Source organism: Heterodontus francisci, chromosome 18 (assembly GCF_036365525.1).
Source record: "Heterodontus francisci isolate sHetFra1 chromosome 18, sHetFra1.hap1, whole genome shotgun sequence".
Classification (NCBI taxonomy): domain Eukaryota; kingdom Metazoa; phylum Chordata; class Chondrichthyes; order Heterodontiformes; family Heterodontidae; genus Heterodontus; species Heterodontus francisci.
The window spans coordinates 69,992,845-70,017,500 of NC_090388.1; the positions used below are offsets into that span (position 1 = coordinate 69,992,845).

General features: G+C 44.5%; 1 protein-coding gene across 1 annotated transcript in view; it reads left to right on the forward strand.

Moving 5' to 3' along the window:
- LOC137379708 (A disintegrin and metalloproteinase with thrombospondin motifs 20-like) overlaps positions 1-24,656 on the forward strand; it is a 603,896-nt gene that overhangs the window by 198,897 nt on the left and 380,343 nt on the right. The window contains exons 6-7 of the mRNA XM_068050948.1: positions 4,800-4,924; positions 5,668-5,708. Coding sequence (XP_067907049.1) covers positions 4,800-4,924; positions 5,668-5,708 — 166 coding nt within the window. The remainder of the gene's footprint in view (positions 1-4,799; positions 4,925-5,667; positions 5,709-24,656) is intronic.

Genomic DNA, 24,656 nt, shown 5'->3' on the forward strand with positions numbered 1-24,656 from the left:
TGGTGGCACAGTGGTATACAGTAGGGAGGGATTGCCCTGGGAGTCCTCAACATCGACTCCGGACCCCATGAAGTCTCATGGCATCAGGTCAAACATGGGCAAGGTAACTTCCTACTGATTACCACCTACCGCCCTCCCTCAGCTGATGACTCAGTACTACACCATGTTGAACATCACTTGCAGGAAGCACTGAGGGTGGAAAGGGCACAAAATGGACTCTGGGTGGGGGACTTCAATGTCCATCACCAAGAGTGGCTCGGTAGCACCACTACTGATTGAGCTGGCCGAGTCCCAAGGACATAGCTGCTAGACTGGGTCTGCGGCAGATGGTGGGGGAACCAACACAAGGGAAAAACATACTTGGCCTCGTCCTCGCCAATCTGCCTGCCGCAGATGCTTCTGTCCATGACTGTATTGGTAGGAGTGACCACCGCACAGTCCTTGTGGAAACCGTCTATCGTGTTGTGTGGCACCATCACCGTGCTAAATGGGATAGATTTCAAACAGATCTAGCAATGCAAAACTGGGCATCAATGAGGCGCCGTGGGCCATCAGCAGCAGCAGAATTGTACTCGACCACAATCTGTAACCTCATGGCCTGGCATATTCCCCACTCTACCATTGCCATCAAGCCAGGAGACCAACCCTGGTTCAATGAAGAGTGCAGGATGGCATGCCAGGAGCAGCACCAGGCATACCTCAAAATCATGTGTCAACCTGGTGAAGCTACAAGACAGGACTATCTGCATGCCAAACTGCGTAAGCAGCATGCGATAGACAGAGCTAAGCTATCCCATAACCAACGGATCAGATCTAAGCTCTGCAGTCCTGCCACATCCGTGAATGGTGGTGGACAATTAAACAACTAACTGGAGGAGGTGGCTCCACAAATATCCCCATCCTCAATGATGGGGGAGCCCAGCACATCAGTGCGAAAGATGAGGCTGAAGCATTAGCAACAATCTTCAGCCAGAAGTGCTGAGTTGATGATCCATCTCGGCCTCCTCCTGATGTCCCCAGCATCACAGATACCAGACTTCAGCCAATTCGATTCACTCCGCGTGATATCAAGAAACGACTGAAGGCACTGGATACTGCAAAGGCTATGGGCCCTGACAATATTCCGGCAATAGTACTGAAGACCTGTTCTCCAGAACTTGCCGCGCCCCTAGCCAAGCTGTTCCAGTACAGCTACAATCCTGGCATCTACCCTGCAATGTGGAAAATTGCCCAGGTATGTCCTGTACATAAAAAGCAGGACAAGTCCAACCTGGCCAATTACCGCCCCATCAGCCTACTCTCAATCATCAGTAAAATGATGGAAGGTGTCATCAACAGTGCCATCAAGCAGCACTTGCTTATCAATAACTGCTCAGTGATGCTCAGTTTGGGTTCCGCCAGGGCCACCCAGCTCCTGACCTCGTTACAGCCTTGGTTCAAACATGGACAAAAGGTCTGAACTCAAGAGGTGAGGTGTGAGTGACAGCCCTTGACATCAAGGCAGCATTTGACCGCGTATGGCATCAAGGAGCCCTAGCAAAACTGAGGTCAATGGGAATCAGGGGGAAAACCCTCCGCTGGCTGGAGTCATACCTAGTGCAAAGGAAGATGGTTGTTGGAGGTCAATCATCTGAGCTCCAGGACATCACTGCAGGAGTTCCTCAGGGTAGTGTCCTAGGCCCAACCATCTTCAGCTGCTTCATCAATGACCTTCCTTCAATCAAAAGATCAGAAGTGGGGATGTTCGCTGATGATTGCACAATGTTCAGCACCATTCGCGACTCTTCAGATACTGAAGCAGTCCGTGTAGAAATGCAGCAAGACCTGGACAATATCCAGGCTTGGGCTGATAAGTGGCAAGTAACATTCACGCCACACAAGTGCCAGGCAATAACCATCTCCAACAAGAGAGAATCTAACCATCTCCCTTTGACATTCAACGGCATTACCATCGCTGAACCCCCCACTATCAACATCCTAGGGGCTACCATTGACCAGAAACTGAACTGGAGTAGCCATATAAATACCATGGCTACAAGAGCAGGTCAGTGGCTCGGAATCCTGAGGCGAGTAACTCACCTCCTGACTCCCCAAAGCCTGTCCACCATCTACAAGGCACAAGTCAGGAGTGTGATGAAATACTGTCCACTTGCCTGGATGGGTGCAGCTCCAACAACATTCAAGAAGCTCGACACCATCCAGGACAAAGCAGCCCGCTCGATTGGCACCCCATCTATAAACATTCACTCCCTCCACCACCGACGCACAGTGGCAGCAGTGTGTACCATCTACAAGATGCAATGCACCAAAGCTCCTTAGCCAGCACCTTCCAAACCCACGACCTCCACCAACTCGAAGGGCAAGGGCAGCAAATACATGGGAACACCACCACCTGCAAGTTCCCCTCCAAGTCACACACCATCCTGACTTGGAACTATATCGCCGTTCCTTCACTGTCGCTGGGTCAAAATCCTGGAACTGCCTTCCCCACAGCACTGTTAGTATACCTACCCCAAATGGACTGCAGCAGTTCAAGTAGGCAGCTCACCACCACCTTCTCAAGGGCAATTAGGGATGGGCAATAAGTGCTAGCCTGGCCAATGATGCCCACATCCCATGAATGAATAAAAAAAAAAGGTTATGGAGGTGGAAGTATGCCATTTTAGTGATGCCATGATTATGACGTGGGAAGCTGATCTTGGGGCCAAATGTGACAGCAAAGTTGCAAACAGATTGGCTTAATCTCAGATTGTTGTCAATGAGAGGTAGTTTACCAACAGTGAAGGAGTCGAGAGGTGGTGGTGAGGTAGAGCTGAGTATTATCAGCGTACATTTGAAAACTTCTTTCTTTCTTTGGCCTCCTTATCTCGAGAGACAACGGGTAAGCGCCTGGAGGTGGTCAGTGGTTTGTGGAGCAGCGCCTGGAGTGGCTATAAAGGCAAATACTAGAGTGACAGGCTCTTCCACAGGTGCGGCAGAAAAATTTGCTTGTCAGGGCTGTTACACAGTTGGCTCTCCCCTTGCGCTTCTGTCTTTTTTCCTGCCAACTACTAAGTCTCTTCGACTCGCCACACTTTAGCCCCGCCTTTATGGCTGCCCGCCAGCTCTGGCGATCGCTGGTAACTGACTCCCATGACTTGTGATCAGTGTCACAGGACTTCATGTTGCGTTTGCAGACGTCTTTAAAGCGGAGACATGGACGGCCGGTGGGTCTTATACCAGTGACGAGCTCGCTGTACAATGTGTCTTTGGGGATCCTGCCATCTTCCATGCGGCTCACATGGCCAAGCCATCTCAAGCGCCGCTGACTTAGTTGTGTGTATAAGCTGGGGATGTTGGCCTTCTCGAGGACTTCTGTGTTGGAGATACGGTCCTGCCACCTGATGCCAAGGATTCTCCGGAGGCAGCGAAGATGGGATGAATTGAGACGTCGCTCTTGGCTGACATACGTTGTCCAGGCCTCGCTGCCATAGAGCAAGGTACTGAGGACACAGGCTTGATACACTCGGACTTTTGTGTTCCGTGTCAGTGCGTCATTTTCCCACACTCTCTTGGCCAGTCTGGACATAGCAGTGGAAGCCTTTCCCATGCGCTTGTTGATTTCTGCATCTAGGGACTGGTGATAGTTGAGCCTAGGTAGGTGAACTCTTGAACCACTTCCAGAGCGTGGTCGCCAATATTGATGGATGGAGCATTTCTGACGTCCTGTCCCATGATGTTCGTTTTCTTGAGGCTGATGGTTAGGCCAAATTCGTTGCAGGCAGTCGCAAACCTGTCGATGAGACTCTGCAGACACTCTTCAGTGTGAGATGTTAAAGCAGCATCGTCAGCAAAGAGGAGTTCCCTGATGAGGACTTTCCGTACTTTGGACTTCGCTCTTGGATGGGCAAGGTTGAACAACTTGCCCCCTGATCTTGTGTGGAGGAAAATTCCTTCTTCTGAAGACTTGAACACATGTGAGAGCAGCAGGGAGAAGAAAATCCCAAAAAGTGTGGGTGCGAGAACACAGCCCTGTTTCACACCACTCAGGATTTGAAAACTAATGCTGTGTTTTTGGATGATGTTGCTGAGGGGCAGCATGTAGATGAGAAATAGGAGGAGACCAAGGATAGATCCATTGGGGGACACCAGAGGTACCAGTGTGGGAGCAGGAAGAGAAGCTATTGCAAGTGGTACTATGACAATGATTAGATAGATAAGAATGGAACCAGTTGAGAGTAGTCCCTTCCAGCTGGATGACAGTGGAGAGGCATTGGAGGAGGATGGTGTGATCAACCGTGTCAAAGGCCACAGACAGTTTGAGAAGGATGAGGAGGGAAAGTTTACCTTTGTCACAGTAAAATAGGATGTTATTTGTGTTTTTGATAAGAGCCATTTCAGTACTGTGGGAGGGGCAGAAACCTTTTTGGAGAGATTCAAACATGGAGTTTCAGGAAAGATGGGAATGGATTTGGGAGGCAGCAACACATTCAAGGACTCTCCTCAGGGACTGAGGAGAAAGGGGCCTAGTCCAGTCTGGTTCACTGTTAGCCTGATTTGAGTAGCAGTGAGAGTGAGCAGAGAAGGGTCCAGTTCCCGCTGATATTTTGTCAACAAATACTGATGCCCTAAGTGATCTCTGAACATGCCAGTTGTCAGTGTGAAATGCTGACGTCTGGCATGAATGCTTATTGCTGATTTTTTCCCCCTACAAAAATGCCCTTCATTTTAAATTGCTGCTGCTGGGGTGAAAAATCTGACGGCAGAAAAAAAAAATCCCATTCCATGTTATTAATATCTTTTATTCTTCAACTTTTCAGGAAGGACCGTCCATCAGTTTTAATGCAGCTACAACTCTTCATAACTTCTGTGTGTGGCAGCAGTCACAGAACATTCTGGATGATGCTCACCCATCTCATCATGACACTGCAGTCCTCATCACTAGGTAACTTTTGCATGCATCCCTGTGCTTCTAGATGACTAATTTCCACACCAATTACCTGATTCTAGATAGTTACATTGAATTCTCTATTCGATGATTTCTAAGATAAATATCCCGCAATATATTAACTACAAATAAAATGTGGATTACTAGCAAAATAGAAGAAAATCAAAATAGGCAAAAGGTACTCTGCTGGCCTGTGCTGGATAGGTTTTGTGTTTGGAATTCGCAGTCAGTACTGTTCAACTCACGAACTGGGTAATGTTGTGAAACAAAGGTGCAATACATTGTTTGCAACCATCAGTTCAGGGCATATGATTGGAATCAGCAACTTGTAATGAGGAGAGCTCTGGGAGCTGCTGATTTGATTGAAGGCAAACTATGCTTCTCCTTTAATTATCATTGATGCTTCCAAACTGTAACAAGAGTCCAGATTAATCTTGACATCATACTGACATATTCAGTTTAAACTCTGGGTGCACTGAATTCCAAATTGGAGCAACACTGACAAGAGGGGGAAGAGATCTTTCTTCACCTGTCTGTGACTTGGATTCACATCCACTGAACCTCCGTGTCCACTCGCTGCCCAGTCCACGTTACTTCTAGTTCCTAATAATAATTGAGTAACTTTATACCCCCTAACCTTCCCCTAACCCACGGCTGTACTTTAATTTCCTCTGTCAGTACTGATCAGAATTTCATTCTTTATTAAAAATTCTTATCTAGTTTAATTTGTTTGATTTTAGGGAAGACATTTGTAGAGCTAGAAACAAGTGTGATACTTTGGGTAAGTGAAACAGACCAACTTTCAGAGTTAACCATGCAGGGTGGGCTTACTGTACAAGACTCATGCTAAGAAAACTGGAGTGAAGTAATTGCTTTGAATGTGATGAGATTCAAATTGCGTTTTATTATCTCAGCATAAAAATAATGATTTAATCTCACTTGTTCAGTCGTGTTAAAATCTACACGAAAATGCAGTTCTGATGAAAGGTTTGGATGTTTCACAGAGATGCTCATCTGAACAATGATCTAAAATGTTGATGCAATAACTGATGTTTTATTTGAATGCAATATGCTTGGTCTGTTTTGTAATGATGGTTTTAGCAATATGCATGAAAATTTCATCATTGCAATGTATAGTTTCCATGAAGATTTTGATGCCACTCTTTCAAATAAGTTACACTTTGCTTTGACCATTTTTACAGGAAGTCTACCTCTCTGTCTCACTCTCTGCTTCAATATTTTTCTGCACCTCGTTCTCTTTTCATTTAGCTTGTTCTGTTGCTCTCTTTCTCTCACTGACTCTCTGACATTTTTGTTTCTCTTTCCATGCTTTACTTTATCACTGTCTTTACTTCCTTTATTGTTCTCTGGGTGAGATGTGCACAAATTCATAAAGGAGATTTATATTGTGTCTTTTCACATGCTCTGGATGTACAAAAGTGCTTTGCAGTGCAACACTCAAAAGTGATCACAAACTTAGTCTACTCCTAATTCAAAGTCAGTTAATTTGAATTATATGTTAATTTGATTTTTGTTTCAAGAAATAAACCTGTTGATCTTTCAATTCAAGTTTCTGGATAACTCATTGTTTTCAGAGGGAAAAGAAAACTACTTTGAATTAACAGGATTCAACTGTATGCAGTCAGAACTGATATTCCTGTGTGTTTAATCTGAATGTCTAAGGATACAACAACTTACATTTATATAGCACATATAACGTAACAAAACGCCACAAGGTGTTTAACAACAGCAATAGTAATAAAAACATTTTTGACACGGAGACGTAGAAGGAGATATCAGGACAAATGACCGAAGAGGTATGTTTTAAGGAGCATTTTGAAGGAAGAGAAAGTGGTAAAGATGTTTAGGGAGGGAATTCCAGAGCTTAGAGTCTAGGCAGCTAAAGTCATGGCCAGCAATCGTGGAGCAATTAAATCGGGGATATGCAAGAACCCAGAACTGGAAGTGTGCAGAGATTTCCAAGCCTTGTCAGGCTGGAGAAGTTACAAAAAAAGGTAGGAGCAATGCCTTGGAGGAATTTGAAAACAAGGATGAAGATGTTAAAATTAAGGCATTGTTGGACTAGGAGCCAGTGTCGGTTAGCAAGCACAGAGATGATGGGTGAACGAGACTTGGCGTGATTAAATATGGAAACAGAGTTTTGGGTGAGCACAGCTTTACATAGGAGGCTGGTGAGAAGAGCATTGGAATAGTCAAGTCTGGAGATAACAAAGGCATGGATGAGGGTTTCAGCAGCAGATGAACTGAGGCAGGGTCAGAATCGGGCAATGTTACAGAGGTGAAAGTAGGCAGTCTTGGTGATGGAGCAGATATGTGGTTGAAAGTTCATCTCGTGTTCAAATATAATACCAAGATTGCGCTCCGCTTCAGACAGTTGCAGGGATGGAAATGGTGTCCAGGGAATATGGTGGGGACCAAAGACAATGGTTTCAGTCTTCCCAATATTTAGTTGGAGGAACTATCTGCTCATCTTGCTAACTTTGTGGAGAGAAGAGATGCTGACTAACCTATGAATGTTTTTAGCATTTTCTATTTTTGTTGTCAGTTCTGTATCTATTGAGCAACAATATGCCCTGAAGTTATCAACACTTGAAAACATTTTCAGTTGTTTCTTCTGTGAGCCACAGCATTATAAGAATTGTTGCAAATTGAAGTTTAGAATGACAGCACTATAATCTCATAATCTCTTCAGATCTTTTATGTTAGTGTCAGTGGAGTTTAATGGCACCTATTCCCACAGCAAGAACTTACACAGTTAGCTGCAAGTCTTATCAGATTGGCAACTTGGAAGGCCCGATAAAAATTCTTTGTCCATAGACCCAGCAAGCCAAACATGCACAGCACTGACTTGATACTGTTGCCCTGAAATTCCTTGGATTATGATTCCATCAGTTACCAGAACTGAGCAGAGTACTCAAAGTGTGATCGGACCAAAGCAGTTGAGGATGACTATCTCTGACTTGTAGAATTTGTGAAATCATAAAATTTACAGCATAGAATGACACGAGTGTATCAGTGTTGGTTCTTCAACTGGAACTGCCTACTGTATCCCCATTTCCTTGCTCATTCACCAAATCCTTTTATATTCCTCCTTTTCAAATTCTGTTACAATTCCATCTTAAACTTATGCTCTTTGCCTCAATAACTGTCTGTGATAAAGCATTCCGTTTTCTAATAAACATCCGTGTGGAAAAAAATATCTTCTAACTTCGTCTTCATTAATTCTAAGGCTGCGGTCACTTGTTACTAATTTGCCAAATACTGGAAGCAGTCTTTCATTATTTATCCTCTCAATATCTTTCATAATTTTAATCTCTCTAAACATTCTCTGCTCTCGAGGAAAAAAGGCCCAATTTTTGAAACCCTCAGATTTATAGCCTTTCATTCTCGTGGATCTTCACCGTTCCTTTTCCTTAGTCCCAATAAAGGTCTTCAACTTCACCTTCAGCTACAACATCATCTTCCTTGCTTGTATATTGCCCCTTTTATAAAATTCAAAATCCTATCTTTTCTATCTGTACTCCTACTTTTATCTGCATCAATAGACCTCTATTAAATCTTACCATGCAAGGTATAACTTTCTTTCACGATTTTTTTTCTCAAATTTAACTGCTTTAGATTTCTCTATGTTGAACCTAATCTGTCACCTATCTGCTCACCTGTCTTTCCTTCTGAATCTCCTATATTCTGCCTCATGTTCACCCTAATTTAGTATTATCTACCCAACTCTTGTATCAATTCTTTTGTACCAATGTTCAAATCATTTATATGAATGGAAAACAAAAGGTACAGATATCCAGGGTACACCACTATCCTGACACTCTGAGAAGCATCCATTTACCCCAGTTTTTGCTTTCTTTCTCCTGGTCATCTCTCTATCCATGTGCTACGATCACTTTGATACATGCCTTAATATGCCTTAATTCTCGTAACTAGTCTCTTCTATGGCGTCTTAACAAATGTCTTCAAAAAAAATCCGTGCAAATTTTATTTAAAAAGAATTGAATTGGTCAAGCACAACTCTGTTCTTTACAAGTTCATGCTAACTATTCTTGATCAGTCCATGGGCTGAATTTTATCGGCCCCTCGCCGTGTGGGGGGTGGGGGCGGTAAAAGTATGCGGGGAGAGGCTCGACTCGACCCGCGACGTCGAGAAGGGCCTACCGCACATTACTGGTGGCTGTGGGACCTCGGTGTGGACCCCCACCCCCCCGCCCCGCCCTGTCCCGCCACCTTGAAAATGAACCTTAATGATATGTAAATAAACTTACCTCCTGGTGGACAGGGCATAGGAATAACATTTTCAGGGCAGAAGGGGTGGAGGAGCGGGGAAAACAACTTGGATTAGATGTGGGGATGGTGGGAAGAGGTTGACGGGCAAAAGATTGAAGGTTGGGGGGGAATGTTCGGATATTTGAAATAGCCAATTGTTGGTCATTTTGGGCAATGAAATGACCATTGGGGGAGTTGGGGAAGGACCTCCATTGCAAAAGTTTTTATTTAATAAAATTTTTACAATGATGCACCTTTAAACGTTAAAATTAATTGTAAGGGCTTAAAGCCACTTAAAAGTGGCATTGGTGCCTGCGCAGTGGCAGCGGAAACAAGTGCCAGGGGTGTGGCGGCCATCCCCTCTACAACATCGGGGGCAGCCGCTCCGCCCTGTCTATTTAAATCAGCCCCCGTGCGTCACCGCGAACTGCGGCGCACTCGTAAAATTCAGCCCCATATGTTTCCAGGTGTTCATCTAGTATAACTTCCTCTAGTATTATGCATTCAAGAAATTTACCCACAACTGATGTAAGACTAACATATCGACAACTATATGGCTTATGCTTCTCCTTTTTGAGAACTTTTGGCACAATCCAGTCTTCTGGCACAATACCTGTTTCACAATCAGTGCTCTGTTATCTACAATCCAAACTCCCTCCATATCCTGGCATGCAAACTATCTGGGCCTGGTTTCTTTCTGATTTTAGTCATCTTAGTGCCGTGTCCTTTCGAATACCTCTCTCCAGTCACCGCTCTCCCACATCTGTGACGGGTATTCCAACAATCCCACTTTCACCTTCCTTTGTAAATATTGAGCAAAATATTTACGAAGAATTTCAGCCATTCCCTCACCCTTGAGCATATTATGGCCCCATATATCGCTAAGTGGTTACACATCTTCTTTGACTATCCTTTTAGTTCCTATGTGCTTAGAAATACCTCTTTGACGACTAACAATCTACTCTAAAACTTCCTTTTAGCCTGCCTGATTTCTCTTTTGTGCTTCCCTACCATAATTTTTATGTTTTTTATAGTTTTCTTCAAAAAACTACAATGTTTTTAGGATTTCAGTTATGTGGAGTGGTGAGAGATATTGCGATACCTAGAGCCGAAATGGTTAAGGGGAGATTTACTGCAGATGTTTAAAATGAAGGTGATGGGTTTTGATCAAGCATATAGGGAGAAGCTGGGCTGAATGTTATGCTCCTCTGTAAGTGGGTTTTTAGGTGGGTGGGGGCAGAAAATCGACATGGATTCGTTTTGCCACAGAACTTGACGCCGTAATGCTGCATTCCGAATCTGTCAGAGCTGACAAAAATGCCGTGGTGGCACCTCCGCACCTCTGCGACGGCATTTACATATGTTAAACACTCTTTAGCATATATCTGAATTTAATTAATAGCATTAATAATGTGTTGGGTGTGCGGCACTCATGTGCCTTCATATTCACATCTTTAAAAAGCTGGCGGTGCCCAGGTGCGAGTCCTCGGTGACTCAAAAGGATCATTTACTTTACGCAGTTATCTAGGGGAAGTGGCTGGTTGAAAGAACTCAGCAACTGCATTGTCTGTGAGGCAGGGTTTGAGACAACTCTGCAAGTGGTGTGTCTGTGAGGCGGGGAGGAGGGTGGCTGGGAGAACTCGGCAAGTGTAGAGATGGTTTTCTTTTGGAAGGCCTGTGCAGGGCACTGAAATGTTGTCGGTTTGCTCATGATGGTTCGCACTTCTGGAAGTGTTGAGTCCAACGTCAATCCATACCATGGAGCTAATGTAGGCTTCCTGTAACCAAAATTCCAACATCTCTTTGCACAGATAAGTAAACATAACCTTTGAAGGAATCTGAAGTTCCAAGGAGTAGAGAGATGGGTATGATTCACCCTGTTTTCTTGGAGCCCCGTGCTGTGCTGAGGTGAAATCACCAGACGCGGGCCCAAAAGGCAGCCATGGTGCAAGAGGAGCCTCCCAGATGTGAGCACAGCAGCCGAGAATGCAACGAAGAGCACAGATACAGCAGCAAGTATATAGAACTCACCTGACATACCTGCAGATATCTGAATGGAACTGTCAAAGTATACTGCGTCTATCACTGTTCAATGACGATTTGCGACCATTGGGTTTTGATGGTCACCCTTTGCCTGTGGCCCTGAAGATGCCTGTGGCCCTGAAGATTTCTGTGGCCCTAAACTTTGGATCATGCCAGGGGTCCACTGGGCACATGTGTGAGGTGTCTCAATCTGCAGTGGACTGCTACATCACGGAGGTGACCAATGCTCTATTCAGGAGGGCCAGCGAGTGTGTGCAATGCAGGACAGACCCTGATGACTGGATTTTACAGCCCGCCCAACGCCGGGAATCGTGGTGGGGCGCCTAGAAAATGCCTCTGGGAGAGGCCCACCACAGGTCTTGACACTGGGAAGGCCCGACCCATATTGCTGTTGGCGGCAAGGCCTCACGGCGACAGGAGCCAAATTTACATATTTGTGAATTAAATACTTACCCGCTCCTGCGACAGGAAGGATTTTCATTCCATTAATGTACAACTCTTGGGCGACCACAGAAAGCACTTCCTACAAGTGTCTGCTCACTTCCCAGAAGCTGCCATGTCTTACTCATACTGCGGCAGTCCCAGGTGACACATCTTTTCACTCTCCCCGCTCTCCTTCAAGGATGGAATCCCGGGGATAAGGGCTACTCATTGAGGACATGGCTTCTGACGCCTTTAAGGAACCCCAGCAATGATGCGGAAGAGCATTACAATGCCTGTCACTGTTCCACCAGAGCGACCATTGTGCAGGTCATTGGTATGCTGAAGATGCGGCTCTGCTGCCTTGATAGATCCCTTCAGTATGCTCCACAGAAGGTTGGGTGCATCGTTGTGGTCTGCTGTGTTCTACATAATATTCCACTACAGAGTGGGGAGGCATTGCCAGGGGAAGACACGTTTGCTTGTGTTCCTGTGTGGTACATCCCCTGTACTGGAGCCAGACTGCTGATCATGATGACCCTCGGCTTGGGATGACTTTAGCGGGCGTCCTCTGGGTGCCTGAAGGATTCCTGCTCTGCTGCAGGAGTGCACTCAGGCATCACGGCTTCTGGAGCTTGGCTCACTGGTGGAGGGGATGAGAAGACGGTGTGCACACTCGAATCGCCCTGAGGGCAGACCCGAGATGTGGAACACATACTCTCTTCCTCCTTCTCAAGGCTGCTTGGAACCTCCCTACTCACCGGAGAAGAACTAGGAGCTGGAACATTCTCCGGCCTCCTGGTCCGTCTTTTGCCCTTCCACTGCTGAGTGGACCTTTATATCCAAGGTGAGGGTTTGCAGGTCATTGCGCATCTGTGGAATGTGGCTCTCTCAGAGGATTGTCAACCTCTCGATGGATGAAGCCATGCGTTCATATGCCGAGGACATGGCAGCAGTCATGACATGGATGGAGTCCCCCACTGTCTGCTCAAGGCTACACATGGCCTCTGGCATCTCCATCAGATCTTGCCTTACTTCTCCCTGCAACTCCAGCATGCCCTACGCTGGCTACAAGGCTATGGGCCCTGACAATATTCTGGCAATAGTACTGACGACCTGTTCTCCAGAACTTGCTGCGCTCCTAGCCAAGCTATTCCAGTACAGCCACAACACAGGCATCTACCCGGCAAGGTGGAAAATTGCCCAGGTATGTCCTGCACATAAAAAGCAGGACAAGTCCAATCCGGCCAATTACCGCCCCATCAGCCTACTCTCAATCATCAGTAAGGTGATGGAAGGTGTCATCAACAGTGCCATCAAGCGGCATTTGCTTAGCAATAACCTGCTCAGTGATGCTCAGTTTGGGTTCCGCCAGGGCCACTCAGCTCCTGACCTGGTTACAGCCTTGGTTCAAACATGGACAGAAGAGCTGAACACAAGAGGTGAGGTGAGAGTGACTGCCCTTGACATCAAGGCAGCATTTGACCGAGTATGGCATGAAGGAGCCCTACCAAAACTGAAGTCAATGGGAATCAGGGGGAAAGCCCTCCGCTGGCTGGAGTCATACCTAGCGCAAAGGAAGATGGTTGTGGTTGTTGGAGGTCAATCGTCTGAGCTCCAGGATATCACTGCAGGAGTTCCTCAGGGTAGTGTCCTAGGCCCAACCATCTTCAGCTGCTTCATCAATGACCTTCCTTCAATCATAAGGTCAGAAGTGGGGATGTTCGCTGATGATTGAACAATGTTCAGCACCATTCGCGACTCCTCAGATACTGAAGCAGTCCATGTAGATCTGCAGCAAGACTTGGACAATATCCAGGCTTGGGCTGATAAGTGGCAAGTAACATTCACGCCACACAAGTGCCAGGCAATGACCATCTCCAACAAGAGAGAATCTAACCATCTCCCCTTGACATTCAATGGCATTACGATCAGTGAATCCCCCACTATCAACATCCTAGAGGCTACCATTGACCAGAAACTGAACTGGAGTAGCCATATAAATACTGTGGCTACAAGAACAGGTCAGAGGCTAGGAATCCTGCGATGAGTAACTCACCTCCTGACTCCCCAAAGCCTGTCCACCATCTACATGGCACAAGTCAGGAGTGTGATGGAATACTGTCCACTTGCCTGGATGAGTGCAGCTCCAACAGCACAAGAAGCTCGACACCATCCAGAACAAAGCAGCCCGCTTGATTGGCACCCCATCTATAAACATTCACTCCCTCCACCACCGACGCACAGTGGCAGCAGTGTGTACCATCTACAAGATGCACTGCAGCAACGCACCAAGGCTGCTTAGACAAAACCTTCCAAACCCGCAACCTCCACCAACTAGAAGGGCAAGGGCATCAAATGCATGGGAACACCACCACCTGCAAGTTCCCCTCCAAGTCACATACCTTTCTGACATGGAACTATATCGCTGTTCCTTCACTGTTGCTGAGTCAACACAGTGCTTCTAGGGCAGCACAGTGACTCAATGGTTAGCACCGCAGCCTCACAGCTCCAGCGACCCAGGTTCAGTTCTGGGTACTACCTGTGTGGAGTTTGCAAGTTCTCCCTGTGACCGCGTGGATTTCTGCTGGGTGCACCGGTTTCCTTCCACAGCCAAAGACTTACAGGTTGATAGGTAAATTGGCCTTTGTAAATTGCCCCTAGAGTAGGTAGATGGTAGGAGAATTGAGGGAAGGTTGGAATGTGGTAGGGAATATGGGATTAATGTGGGATTAGTATAAATGGGTGGTTGATGGTTGGCACAGACTCGGTGGGCCGAAGGGCCTGTTTCAGTGCTGTATCTCTCTATGACTCTAAAATCCTGGAACTCACTTCCTAACAGCACTGTGGGTGTACCTACCACACATGGACTGCAGCAGTTCAAGAAGGCAGCTCACCACCACCTTCTCAAAGGCAATTAGGGATGGGCAATAAATGCTGGCCTAGCCAGCGACGCCCACATCCCATGAATAAATTTTTTAAAAATCAGAGGCTCCTCATCAGCCTGGTGCTCAGCTTGGGCCTGGCTACCCACAGACCTCTGACTGTCAGAGGCCTTGGCTGTTTCAGCCTCAGCCAGCTGCTCGGGTGCGTGTATTGTACTCTGACCAGATTGTGACCCTGATTGTAACACCGAACAGATTCCCACCATGGTGAAAGTGGAAGGTACAGGAGAGTCATGGGACGGTGCATCCTTTGAGCACTCCTCATCCTCAGAGGTTGTCATCAGTCTCTCAGGGTCTGCGAGCTGCGCAATCAACATATGTGTGAGTTAGGCTTTTCAAGAAAGGAGGTAGAGAGAAAACAGGGAAGATGCTGGAAACTATTATTAAAGAAGTTTTAAGATTGCACTTGGAAAAGCATAATATGATTAAAACAAGTCAGCATAGTTTTACTAAAGGGAAATCCTGTTTGACAAATTTATTCGAGTTTTTTGAGGATGTAACATGTAGGGTAGATAAAGGGGAACCAGTAGATGTTGTATATCTGGATTTCCAAAAGGCCTTCGATAAGGTGTCACGTAAAAGATTAATAGACAAGATAAGAGCTTGTGGGGCTAATATATTTGCATGGATAGAGGATTGGTTAACAGACAGGAAGCAAAGAGCGGGTATAAATGGGCCATTTTCAAGTTGGAAAGCATTGAATAGTCGGATGCTGCAAGGATCAGTGCTGGGGCCTCAGCTATTTACACTCTATATTAATGAATTGGATGAAGAGACAGAGAATAATGTATCAAAGTTTGCTGATGATACAAAGCTCAGTGGAAAGGTAAGCTGCAGGGAGGATGTAGAGAGGCTGCAAAGAGATATAGACAGGCTAAGTGAGTGGGCAACAAGATGGCAAATGGAGTATAATGTAGGGAAGTGTGAAGTTGTTCACTTTGGTTGTAAAATATACTGTTGTTATGATCTGGAATGCACTCCCTGAAAAGGTGGTGGAAGCAGATTCAATTGTAACCTTCAAAAGGGAATTGTATATACATTTGAAAATTAAAAAGGAAATGCAGTGCTATAGGGAAAGAGCAAGGGAGTTGGACTAATTGGATAACTCTTACAAAGGGCTAGTATAGGCATGATGGGCCAAATAGCCTCATTCTGTACTTTAAAATTCGATGGTTCTGCACGATACAATTACCCCCATAATTGTCACAATCCTCTTTTTAAACCTCATCTTTTCTAACTTCTCCATGGAGCCTGAGCCTTTTTAGAATTAGAATTAGAATATTACAGCGCAGTACAGGCCCTTCGGCCCTCGATGTTGCGCCGACCTGTGAAACCATCTGACCTACACTATTCCATTTTCATCCATATGTCTATCCAATGACCACTTAAATGCCCTTAAAGTTGGCGAGTCTACTACTGTTGCAGGCAGGGCGTTCCACGCCCCTACTACTCTCTGAGTAAAGAAACTACCTCTGACATCTGTCCTATATCTATCACCCCTCAACTTAAAGCTATGTCCCCTCGTGTTTGCCATCACCATCCGAGGAAAAAGACTCTCACTATCCACCCTATCTAACCCTCTGATTATCTTATATGTCTCTATTAAGTCACCTCTCCTCCTCCTTCTCTCCAACGAAAACAACCTCAAGTCCCTCAGCCTTTCCTCGTAAGACCTTCCCTCCATAAAGGAAGATCTGGTCCGAATGTATCCAGCGTGTTTTGGTGAGGCGGTTCGATGCTTTGAAGATTTTGAGTTTCACATCACCTTTGACGCAGAGAAGAAACAAGTGATTCATCTCCCACATAAAGTGCCAATAGAAGTGAAAGGAAAGCTTGAGAGAGAACTCAAAGAGATGGAAGACAATAAAGTGATTGCCAGTCACGGCGCCTACAGATTGGGTAAATTCCATTGTGGTGAGAGAGAAGCCAAGTGGAAGTATGCTGTGCCTGCATGTTAATTTTCTGCGTTCCTTATACAAGCACACCCAAGTCTCTTTGAACATCGACACTTATCAGTTTCACACCTTTTTAAAAATTCTGCTTTTCTATTACGACCAAAGTGAATAACTTCACACATCCCTACATTTAAATTCCATCTGCCATCTTGTTGTCCACTCACTTAACCTGTCTATATCTCTGCAAACTCTCCTCCTCACAGTTTATCTTTCCACCTACCTTTGTATCATCAGCAAACTTGCATTTTTTATTCTTAGACTGTATTTAACCTGTACCCTGTCCACTTCATATAAATATCTCTCATTACTGGTCTACTATTTGATCTGCCCACCTTTTCAATCTGGGCCAGATCCCCTTTTATTCGACTGAAATTAGCCAAGTTCCAACCCAACATTTTTGTGTTTTTTTTTTAAAAACCTCTTTTCATTGTGAACCTAATTCAATTATATGATATGTTGATAATTCAAAGTTGTTTACTTCCTTCCCCCCAAAAAAACATTGAATAAATTAAGCAACAATTATCGCACAATAGTGGGAATGTAGTACTTAAAAAAGAATTGATTTTTCAGATAATTTGAACTAAGGGACTTTGAGTTAAGAGGAGTGAACTGTAATGATCTTTTGCCAAGTATTTTCCTAGTTTCAGGCTGCCTCCTTGTTCTGCTTCATTACCCAGAACTAGATCTATCACTGTATCCTTCCTTGTTGTACTTGCAACATAAAGGATAAAGGAAACAGTCCTAGCTATATTTTAAGAACTCTTCCCCATTCTAACCACAACTTCTGGCTTATCCTAGTCTACCTTAGGATAGTTAAAGTGCCCCAATATTCTAAGTCTGTTACCATTATAAACTTAAATTATCTCCAAATTTCAGTTTCAATTTCTTTGCTGCCATTCAATGATCTATTGTCTATTCCCTGTAGGAACAAAGGAACAAGAGTAGGCCATTTAACCCCACGAGCCTGTCTTGCCATTTTATTAGATCATGGCTGATCTGTAACGGAACTTCATTTGCCCGCCTTTGCTGCAGTATTCCTTCATACCCATGTCTAACAAAAATCTATCCTTCTCAGTCTTCAGAATTACAATTGACCGAGCCTTTTAAGAGGAGAGAATTCCAGATTTCCACTACTCTTTGTGTGGAATAGTGCTTCCTGATTTTACTTTTAAATGGCCTAGCTCTAATTTTATTATGCTTCCCTGTTCTGGATTCCTCACCAATGCAAATAGTTTCGCTGGGCTGAATTTTTTCACTCATGGTCAAGTCCTGCTGCTGTGGTCAAAAGTGAGAGCCGATCCCACTCCGGGACCCTGGAGTGGCATTTTGCCGGCGGTGGCCAATTATGAGGCTGCCTTCGGGCTGCCCTAAGAGCTGTCAGCCCAATCAGAGGGCTGGCAGCTCAGCAGCCTAAGCAGCACCATTGCTATTTGTGGCCATTGCTGAGGTTGCATCACCAGAGAGAGGGTGCCTAAATGGCAAGGCACCCCCAAAGAGTGGTGAGTTTAGTTGGGAGGAAGTCGGAGCCAGGCAGGCAGGCCCCAGCAATCGGGACGGGGTAAGGGGGGGGGTCATGGTACACCGGCAGCACTATTGCCATGGGGGTGGCCCTTCCTGTTGGTCTCCCCACACAGTGCGGGCCCTCCTGAATGCCAGAAAAATACCTACAGAGCCGGGAGGTGGCCCTTAATTGGTCACTTAAGTGGCTCAATTGGCTGCCCGGTGAGTGGCTGTGCCACCAAGGTTCCCACTCCAGGAAATATGCCATGGCGATGGGAAGATGTCAGGATCCCCTCCTGACCACTTCCCCCACCACACTGCCTCCCAGTCTGACCCCAATGGGCTGGCAAAATTCAGTCCTCTGTATCTATCTATTAAACGCTTTTGTCGTTTTAAGCACTTTAACCTGTCACTTTCTAACCTTCTGTAGTCATGAGTACAAGCCAGGTTTCTGTAACCTATCTTCAAATTTAACCCATTGAGCCCCTGGTATCATTCTGCTAAATCTATACTGTATTCCTTTCAAGGGTAATAAATCCTTCCTGAGGTGTGGTGCTCAACACTGAATCCAGGAGTCTAGAATGGTGTCTTTGCAACCGAAGCATAACTATTCCTGACATTCTGTTAGCCTCTTTTGTTGCTCTTTATGCCTGCCCAGTAGCTTTTACTGATATGTATACATCGACATTCAAACACTTTTGTTCCTCCACCGTTCCTAGTTTCTCACCATTTCAAAAAAACTCTAATCTTTCTTAGATCCAAAATGGATGGTGGTATATTTCTCCATTTTGAACTCCATTTGCCACAGATTTGACTACTCACTTAAACTATATACGTCTCTTTGTAATTCCTGCATTGTGCATCTTACTGTGCCTCCCATCTTAGTGTCATCTGCAAACATTAAAAGACTTGTATTTAAATAGTGCTTGTCATGACCACAGTGCATCCAAAAGCTTTACAGTCAACGCAATATTTTTGAAGTGTAGTCACTGTTGCAATGTAGGAAATGTAGCAGCCAATTTCGACACAGCAAGATCCCACAAACAGCAATGTGATGATGAGCAGATTATCTGTTTATGTAATGTTGATTGAGGGATAAGTATTGGCCAGGCCACCAAAGATAACTCTCCTGTTTTACTTCAAATAGTACCATGGGACTTGAACCATAACCTTCTGACATTGAGGTGTGAGTGCTACCAGCTGAACCACAGCTGACACTTTGATATATAACTCTCCGTTCCCTTATCCAAGTAATAGTTAAATATGGTAAAAAGCTGAAGCTGCAGTACAGATCCATAAGTATACGTCATATCCCGTCAGAGTATGTTCCCTTTATCCCGACTCTCTGTCTGCAACCAATTTCCACCCATATCCAATTCCATGCACAGACAATCTCTTTTTTATTCATTCATGAGATGTGGGCATCGCTGGCTAGGCCAGCATTTATTGTCCACCCCTAATTGCCCTTGAGAAGGTGGTGGTGAGCTGCCTCCTTGAACTGCTGCAGTCCTTGGGGTGTAGGTACACCCACAGTGCTGTTAGGAAGGGAGTTCCAGGATATCGACCCAGTGATGATGAAGGAATGGCGATATAGTGCCATGTTAGGATGGTGTGTGGCTTGGAGGGGAACTTGCAGATGGTGGTGTTCCATACATCTGCTGCCCATGTCCTTCTAGGTGGTGGAGATCACGGGTTTGGAAGATGCTGTTGAAGGAGCCTTGGTGAGTTGCTGCAGTGCATCTTGTAGATGGTACACACTGCTGCCATTGTGTGTTGGTGGTGAAGGGAGTGAATGTTTGTGGATGGGGTGCCAATCAAGCGGGCTGCTTTGTCCTGGATGGTGGCGAGCATCTTGAGTTTTGTTGGAGCTGCATCCATCCAGGCCAGTGGAGAGTATTCCATCACACTCCTGATTTATGCCTTGTTACTCGCTGCAGAATTCCCAGCCTCTGACCTGCTCTTGTAGTCACAGCATTTATGTGTCTGGTCCAGTTCAGTTCCTGGTCAATGGTGACCCCCAGGATGTTGTTGGTGGGAGATTCAGCGATGGTAATGCTATTGAACATCATGGGGAGATGGCTAGATTCTCTTTTGTTTGAGATGGTCATTGCCTGGCACTTGTGTGGCACGAATGTTACTTACTTATCAGCCCAAGCCTGGATGTTGCCCAGCTCTTGTTGCATTTGGACATGGGCTTCTTCCGTATCTGAGGAGTCGCAAATGGTACCGAACATTGTGCAGTCATCAGCGAACATCCCGACTTCTGACATTATGATGGAGGGAAGGTCATTGATGAAGCAGCTGAAGATAATTGGACCTAGGACACTACCCTGAGGAACTTCTGCAGTGATGACCTGGAACTGAGATGATTGACTTCCAACAACCACAAACATCTTCCTTTGTGGAACCTTATAGAATGCTTTCCAGAAATCCGTATAAATAATATCCATATACAGTCTCTTATCCACCATGCTAATGACCTCCTCAAAAAAATTCATGTAGGTTAGTCAGATATGATTTACCCTGTGCAGTTTTTTTTCATTTGTTCATGGGATGTTAGCTGCTCTTGAGAAGGTAGTGGTGAGCCGCATTCTTGAGCCGCTGTAGTCCATGTGGTGTTGGTACGCCACAGTGCTGTTAGGAAGGGAGTTCCAGGATTTTGACCCACTGACAGTGTAGAAGTGGTGATATAGTTCCAAGTCAGGATGGTGTGTGACTTGAAGGGGAACTTGCAGGTGGTGTTCCCACATGTCTGCTGCCGTTGTTCTTTTAGGTGCTAGTGTTTTTAGTCCCTGCCACAAACTTTGTTCCCTCAGCACCAATTTCGTTCCCTCCCTCTGACTTCTGTCATAGTCTGAACCAGACTGTTCGCAACCTTGGCGTCCTATTTGACTCTGAGCTGAACTTTCACCCCCATATCCTCTCCATCACAAAGACCACCTGTTTTCACCTCTGACTCCTCCCCTGCCTCAGTCCATCTGCTGCTGAAGCCCTCATCCATGCCTTTGTTACCTCTAGACACAACTATCCCAGTTCTCTCCTGGCAGGCCTCCCAACCTCCATAAACTTGAGCTCCTCCAAAACTCATGCTGCCCGTAACCTAATTTGCACCCATCGCCCCTATGCTTACTGACCAACATAGTCTTCTGATTTACCAAATCCTCCAATTTATAATTCTTATCCTTGTATTCAAATTCTCTCAATGGCCTCATCCCTCCTTATCTCTGCAGTTTTTTTCAGCCTGACAACCCTCCAAGAACTCTGCATTCCTCCAACTCTGGCCCCTTGCCCATCCCACAAATCACAGGAGAATCTCTGAAAACATTAATGCATCATATTAATTCGAAGCTAGTTTGAGAACTCGCATTGCTTGCCAGAAGGTGTTGATCTTGAGAGCAATTATATGCATACAGAAATGTGGGTGATAATAGTTATCCTTGTCAGTCACATACCTTTAACTCTGCAGTCTCTCATTTCAAAAAAAGGGGTGAGTGCTACTGGAGAAGGAATACAAATTAGAAAATGTTAAATCAGCATGAGCAGGAAACTGCCGTAAACAATGAGGCTCAATCTAGGAAACCTGAAAGGGTTACAAGTGAAGTCACATAGGTAGGCAAAATTCTCACCCTGCTGCTATATCCGCCAATTGGAGGAAAACCCATCCCCTCAACCACTTCTCTGACTGTCCTCCTACTGTTATAGTACTGAAAGAATTTCTTGCTGTTATGTCTTGTGTCTGTAGTCATGTTTTTCGCCAGGTCCTTTATTTTTAAAATGGTTCTGAAATCTTATACTGATTCCACTGAATCTCTTAACTTTTCTCCCTGCAGAATTTACACTGGTTTTATTTTCTTCTTATTTAATTTCTGATAAATTTGTTCGTCCATTCAGGGTCAGACTATAATTTGCTAACCCTAGGTATGTAGTTATCTTGCATGCTCAGTATTATGCCTATAAAGGAGTTTCACTTGCCATTAATTGGTGTCACTGAACAAATACCTCCATTACTAAAGCTTTGTTCATACTTCTTTGAGGCTAACCAGTATGAGGTGAAATGTTTCTGGTTCTTAGTATTACTGAATTGTGGACCATGTTGTTTGATTTTCTGTGGTTGCTTGTCACCCCAAGGGAGCCACACCTTCTGTTTTACATTTTTTACACAATGCTGTAATTAAAAACTCTTCATTTTTAATGGAACCTGCCATTTTAATTTTAATGTTGAGGCTCAAAGGAAGTTTTTAATTTCTCAAGCGCTAATTGAACTTTAAACAAAAATTGATAAAGTTGTGTTTTGTTCAATTGATGATTTTCATTTTAATCTTAGCTAAATTTGTATATTCCAAAATAGACCTCAGCCTCAGGAATGAATTCTCTTAATTTTTAAACTGGAGGTTTTTTCGGGAAACTCCACTAATACCTAACTTACCAAGTTTTCAATCGAAGAAAGTCATTTGCTGTTGTGTTCAAAACAGAGTGTTTCTAATATTACATATATCCTGCTCAAGAAGAACGTTGGACTAGTCTGCTATTCTTCTCCAAGGAGGCTTATGGTGGCAAATGGCTTGGCAGGGAAGAGTGTGATGAGAAAACTACAATTCTTGAAAATACTTTTCTTTCAAACTGGTTTGCAAAATATGCAATTATATATGGAAAACACAAATTTTTTCCTTATAAATACCACAGGCTGCAATGCCCTTGAGTTAAGGAAAGGGATGCTCCTGATACAGTGTGACTGCACGAGTTGACCTTAGGTGAGATCATGATTAAGTTCAGTTGCGATGTCCTACATAGTCATATAGTGTTTCTGCTACTGTTGGGGCTCACAAGCAAATAAAAAAAACACTTAGGTAAAATATTGAAGGATGACCATTGCCTGTGGAATTGTACCCCATTGAGGAGGGCAGGGGAAGGGAAAATTGGAGATAAACTTTGTGGTAAGGAAGTTTTCTAACTTTGGGTTGGAAAGAACCCAACAGGGCCAGTGCAACTGTGTAGAAATATACTGCTTTTGGTTGGTCACCAAGTGGCATTGATGGTGAGAAATAATACATAAAACTAATTGGCAAATAAGCAGTGACCTCATAAAAAGAATAGTATATACATTTTGATATGTCAGATGACAAAGGCCAAAATATTTGCATCTTTAATGACTTGAGAACATTCAGACTGGTTGCATAGCTTTGTTCTCTCCATCGATGGACTGATGTTCAACCAAACCCATCACACTGCGCTATGCAGTTCGCAGAATGAGGTGATGCAATACTTCCTGCAAGGAGAAAACATTAGAAGGAAAATCATCATTAGGTATTGTTGTGTGATCGCCTTAAGAGTGATGACCCTTTAAGATCTCAGTATGCTAATGAGCTAAGTACCAGGATGTAGTCATGTGTCCACAAGTCAGAGTCACTCTGCAACTGTAATAGCCAGATGAAGGTTCTGTAAATAGTTTGCTCTGTACTGTACATAACAGTTTAGCTGTTAATATACCTGTTAGAGATCTTCAGTGACCTGGACTCCATACATCTCATTTATGTTGCACAAGACAACATAAAGAACACATTACTTGGTTGCAGCTGTGGTGGAAAGACAAAGTCTAAGTTGAAGGCCACAGGTAAAACAGTTGTGAAAACGACTATTCCTACAGCCAAAAGAGAAAAAGTTGAAGAGAAGTACTGGCCCAAACAGTGGAAAGAAAAAAGAATCTACCTCCAGCTGTAGAAGACGGAGCTCAGAATGACAAGCTGCAAGTAAATTCCTGTGATCGAGTGAGTCATTGTGACGCCCGTTGAGGAATCCCTTCTTGAAAAAAATTTGAAGACTTAAAAAATTAATTGTTTTCAAAGGCTCTGTAAAAACAAAAGGGAGGACCCAATTCCTGTCTCAGGCTGATCAAGGTGAGCGCCATTATAGGAGGCGTCCGACAGCAAAACATGCGGGAAACCTATGAACACTGCAGAGTCTTCATTCACACAGCCAAAATTAAAAAAATTATCATTAAACCACTTGAGCATGAAGAACATAAACAGACTCTAGTTTTAAAAAAAGCAATTGAACAGCTGTGTAAATAGACAAGCTGAAGTGCTGCAAGCAAAATAGACAGAGAGCACTGCAAAACACCTGCTCCTCTCCATCAAGGTAGCCAGTCTAAATAACAGAGAGTTTCTTAAAGGGGAAATAGGGCAGAGTCATAGAACAAGTCTCAAAGCAAATTTTAAGCAAAAGAACACTAGAAGGATGGATACCAAATTTCCCAGCATGAACTGGAAAGCCATTGATATCCTATTTGAGTTCAAACTTTTCAAACAAAGAATGCAGTTATGCTTCACAGACTAAGTGATTGTAGAACCAGGGAAGCAAGCTCAAAGTACTGATAGCAGTTGAAAATGAGGGATTATGCAGAATCAATACCTCCAGCTTATCTGAAGAGGGCCAGAAAGATCCTGCAAAAATATGGAAAGTGCTAGAAGATCAGCTCCAGTAAAGAGTGAATTTTAGAATTCACCGCCTGGAATTGATGCCCTACAAGCAACAGCCACAGGAATCAATAGATCAGTTCATCAGTAGATGCTGTAC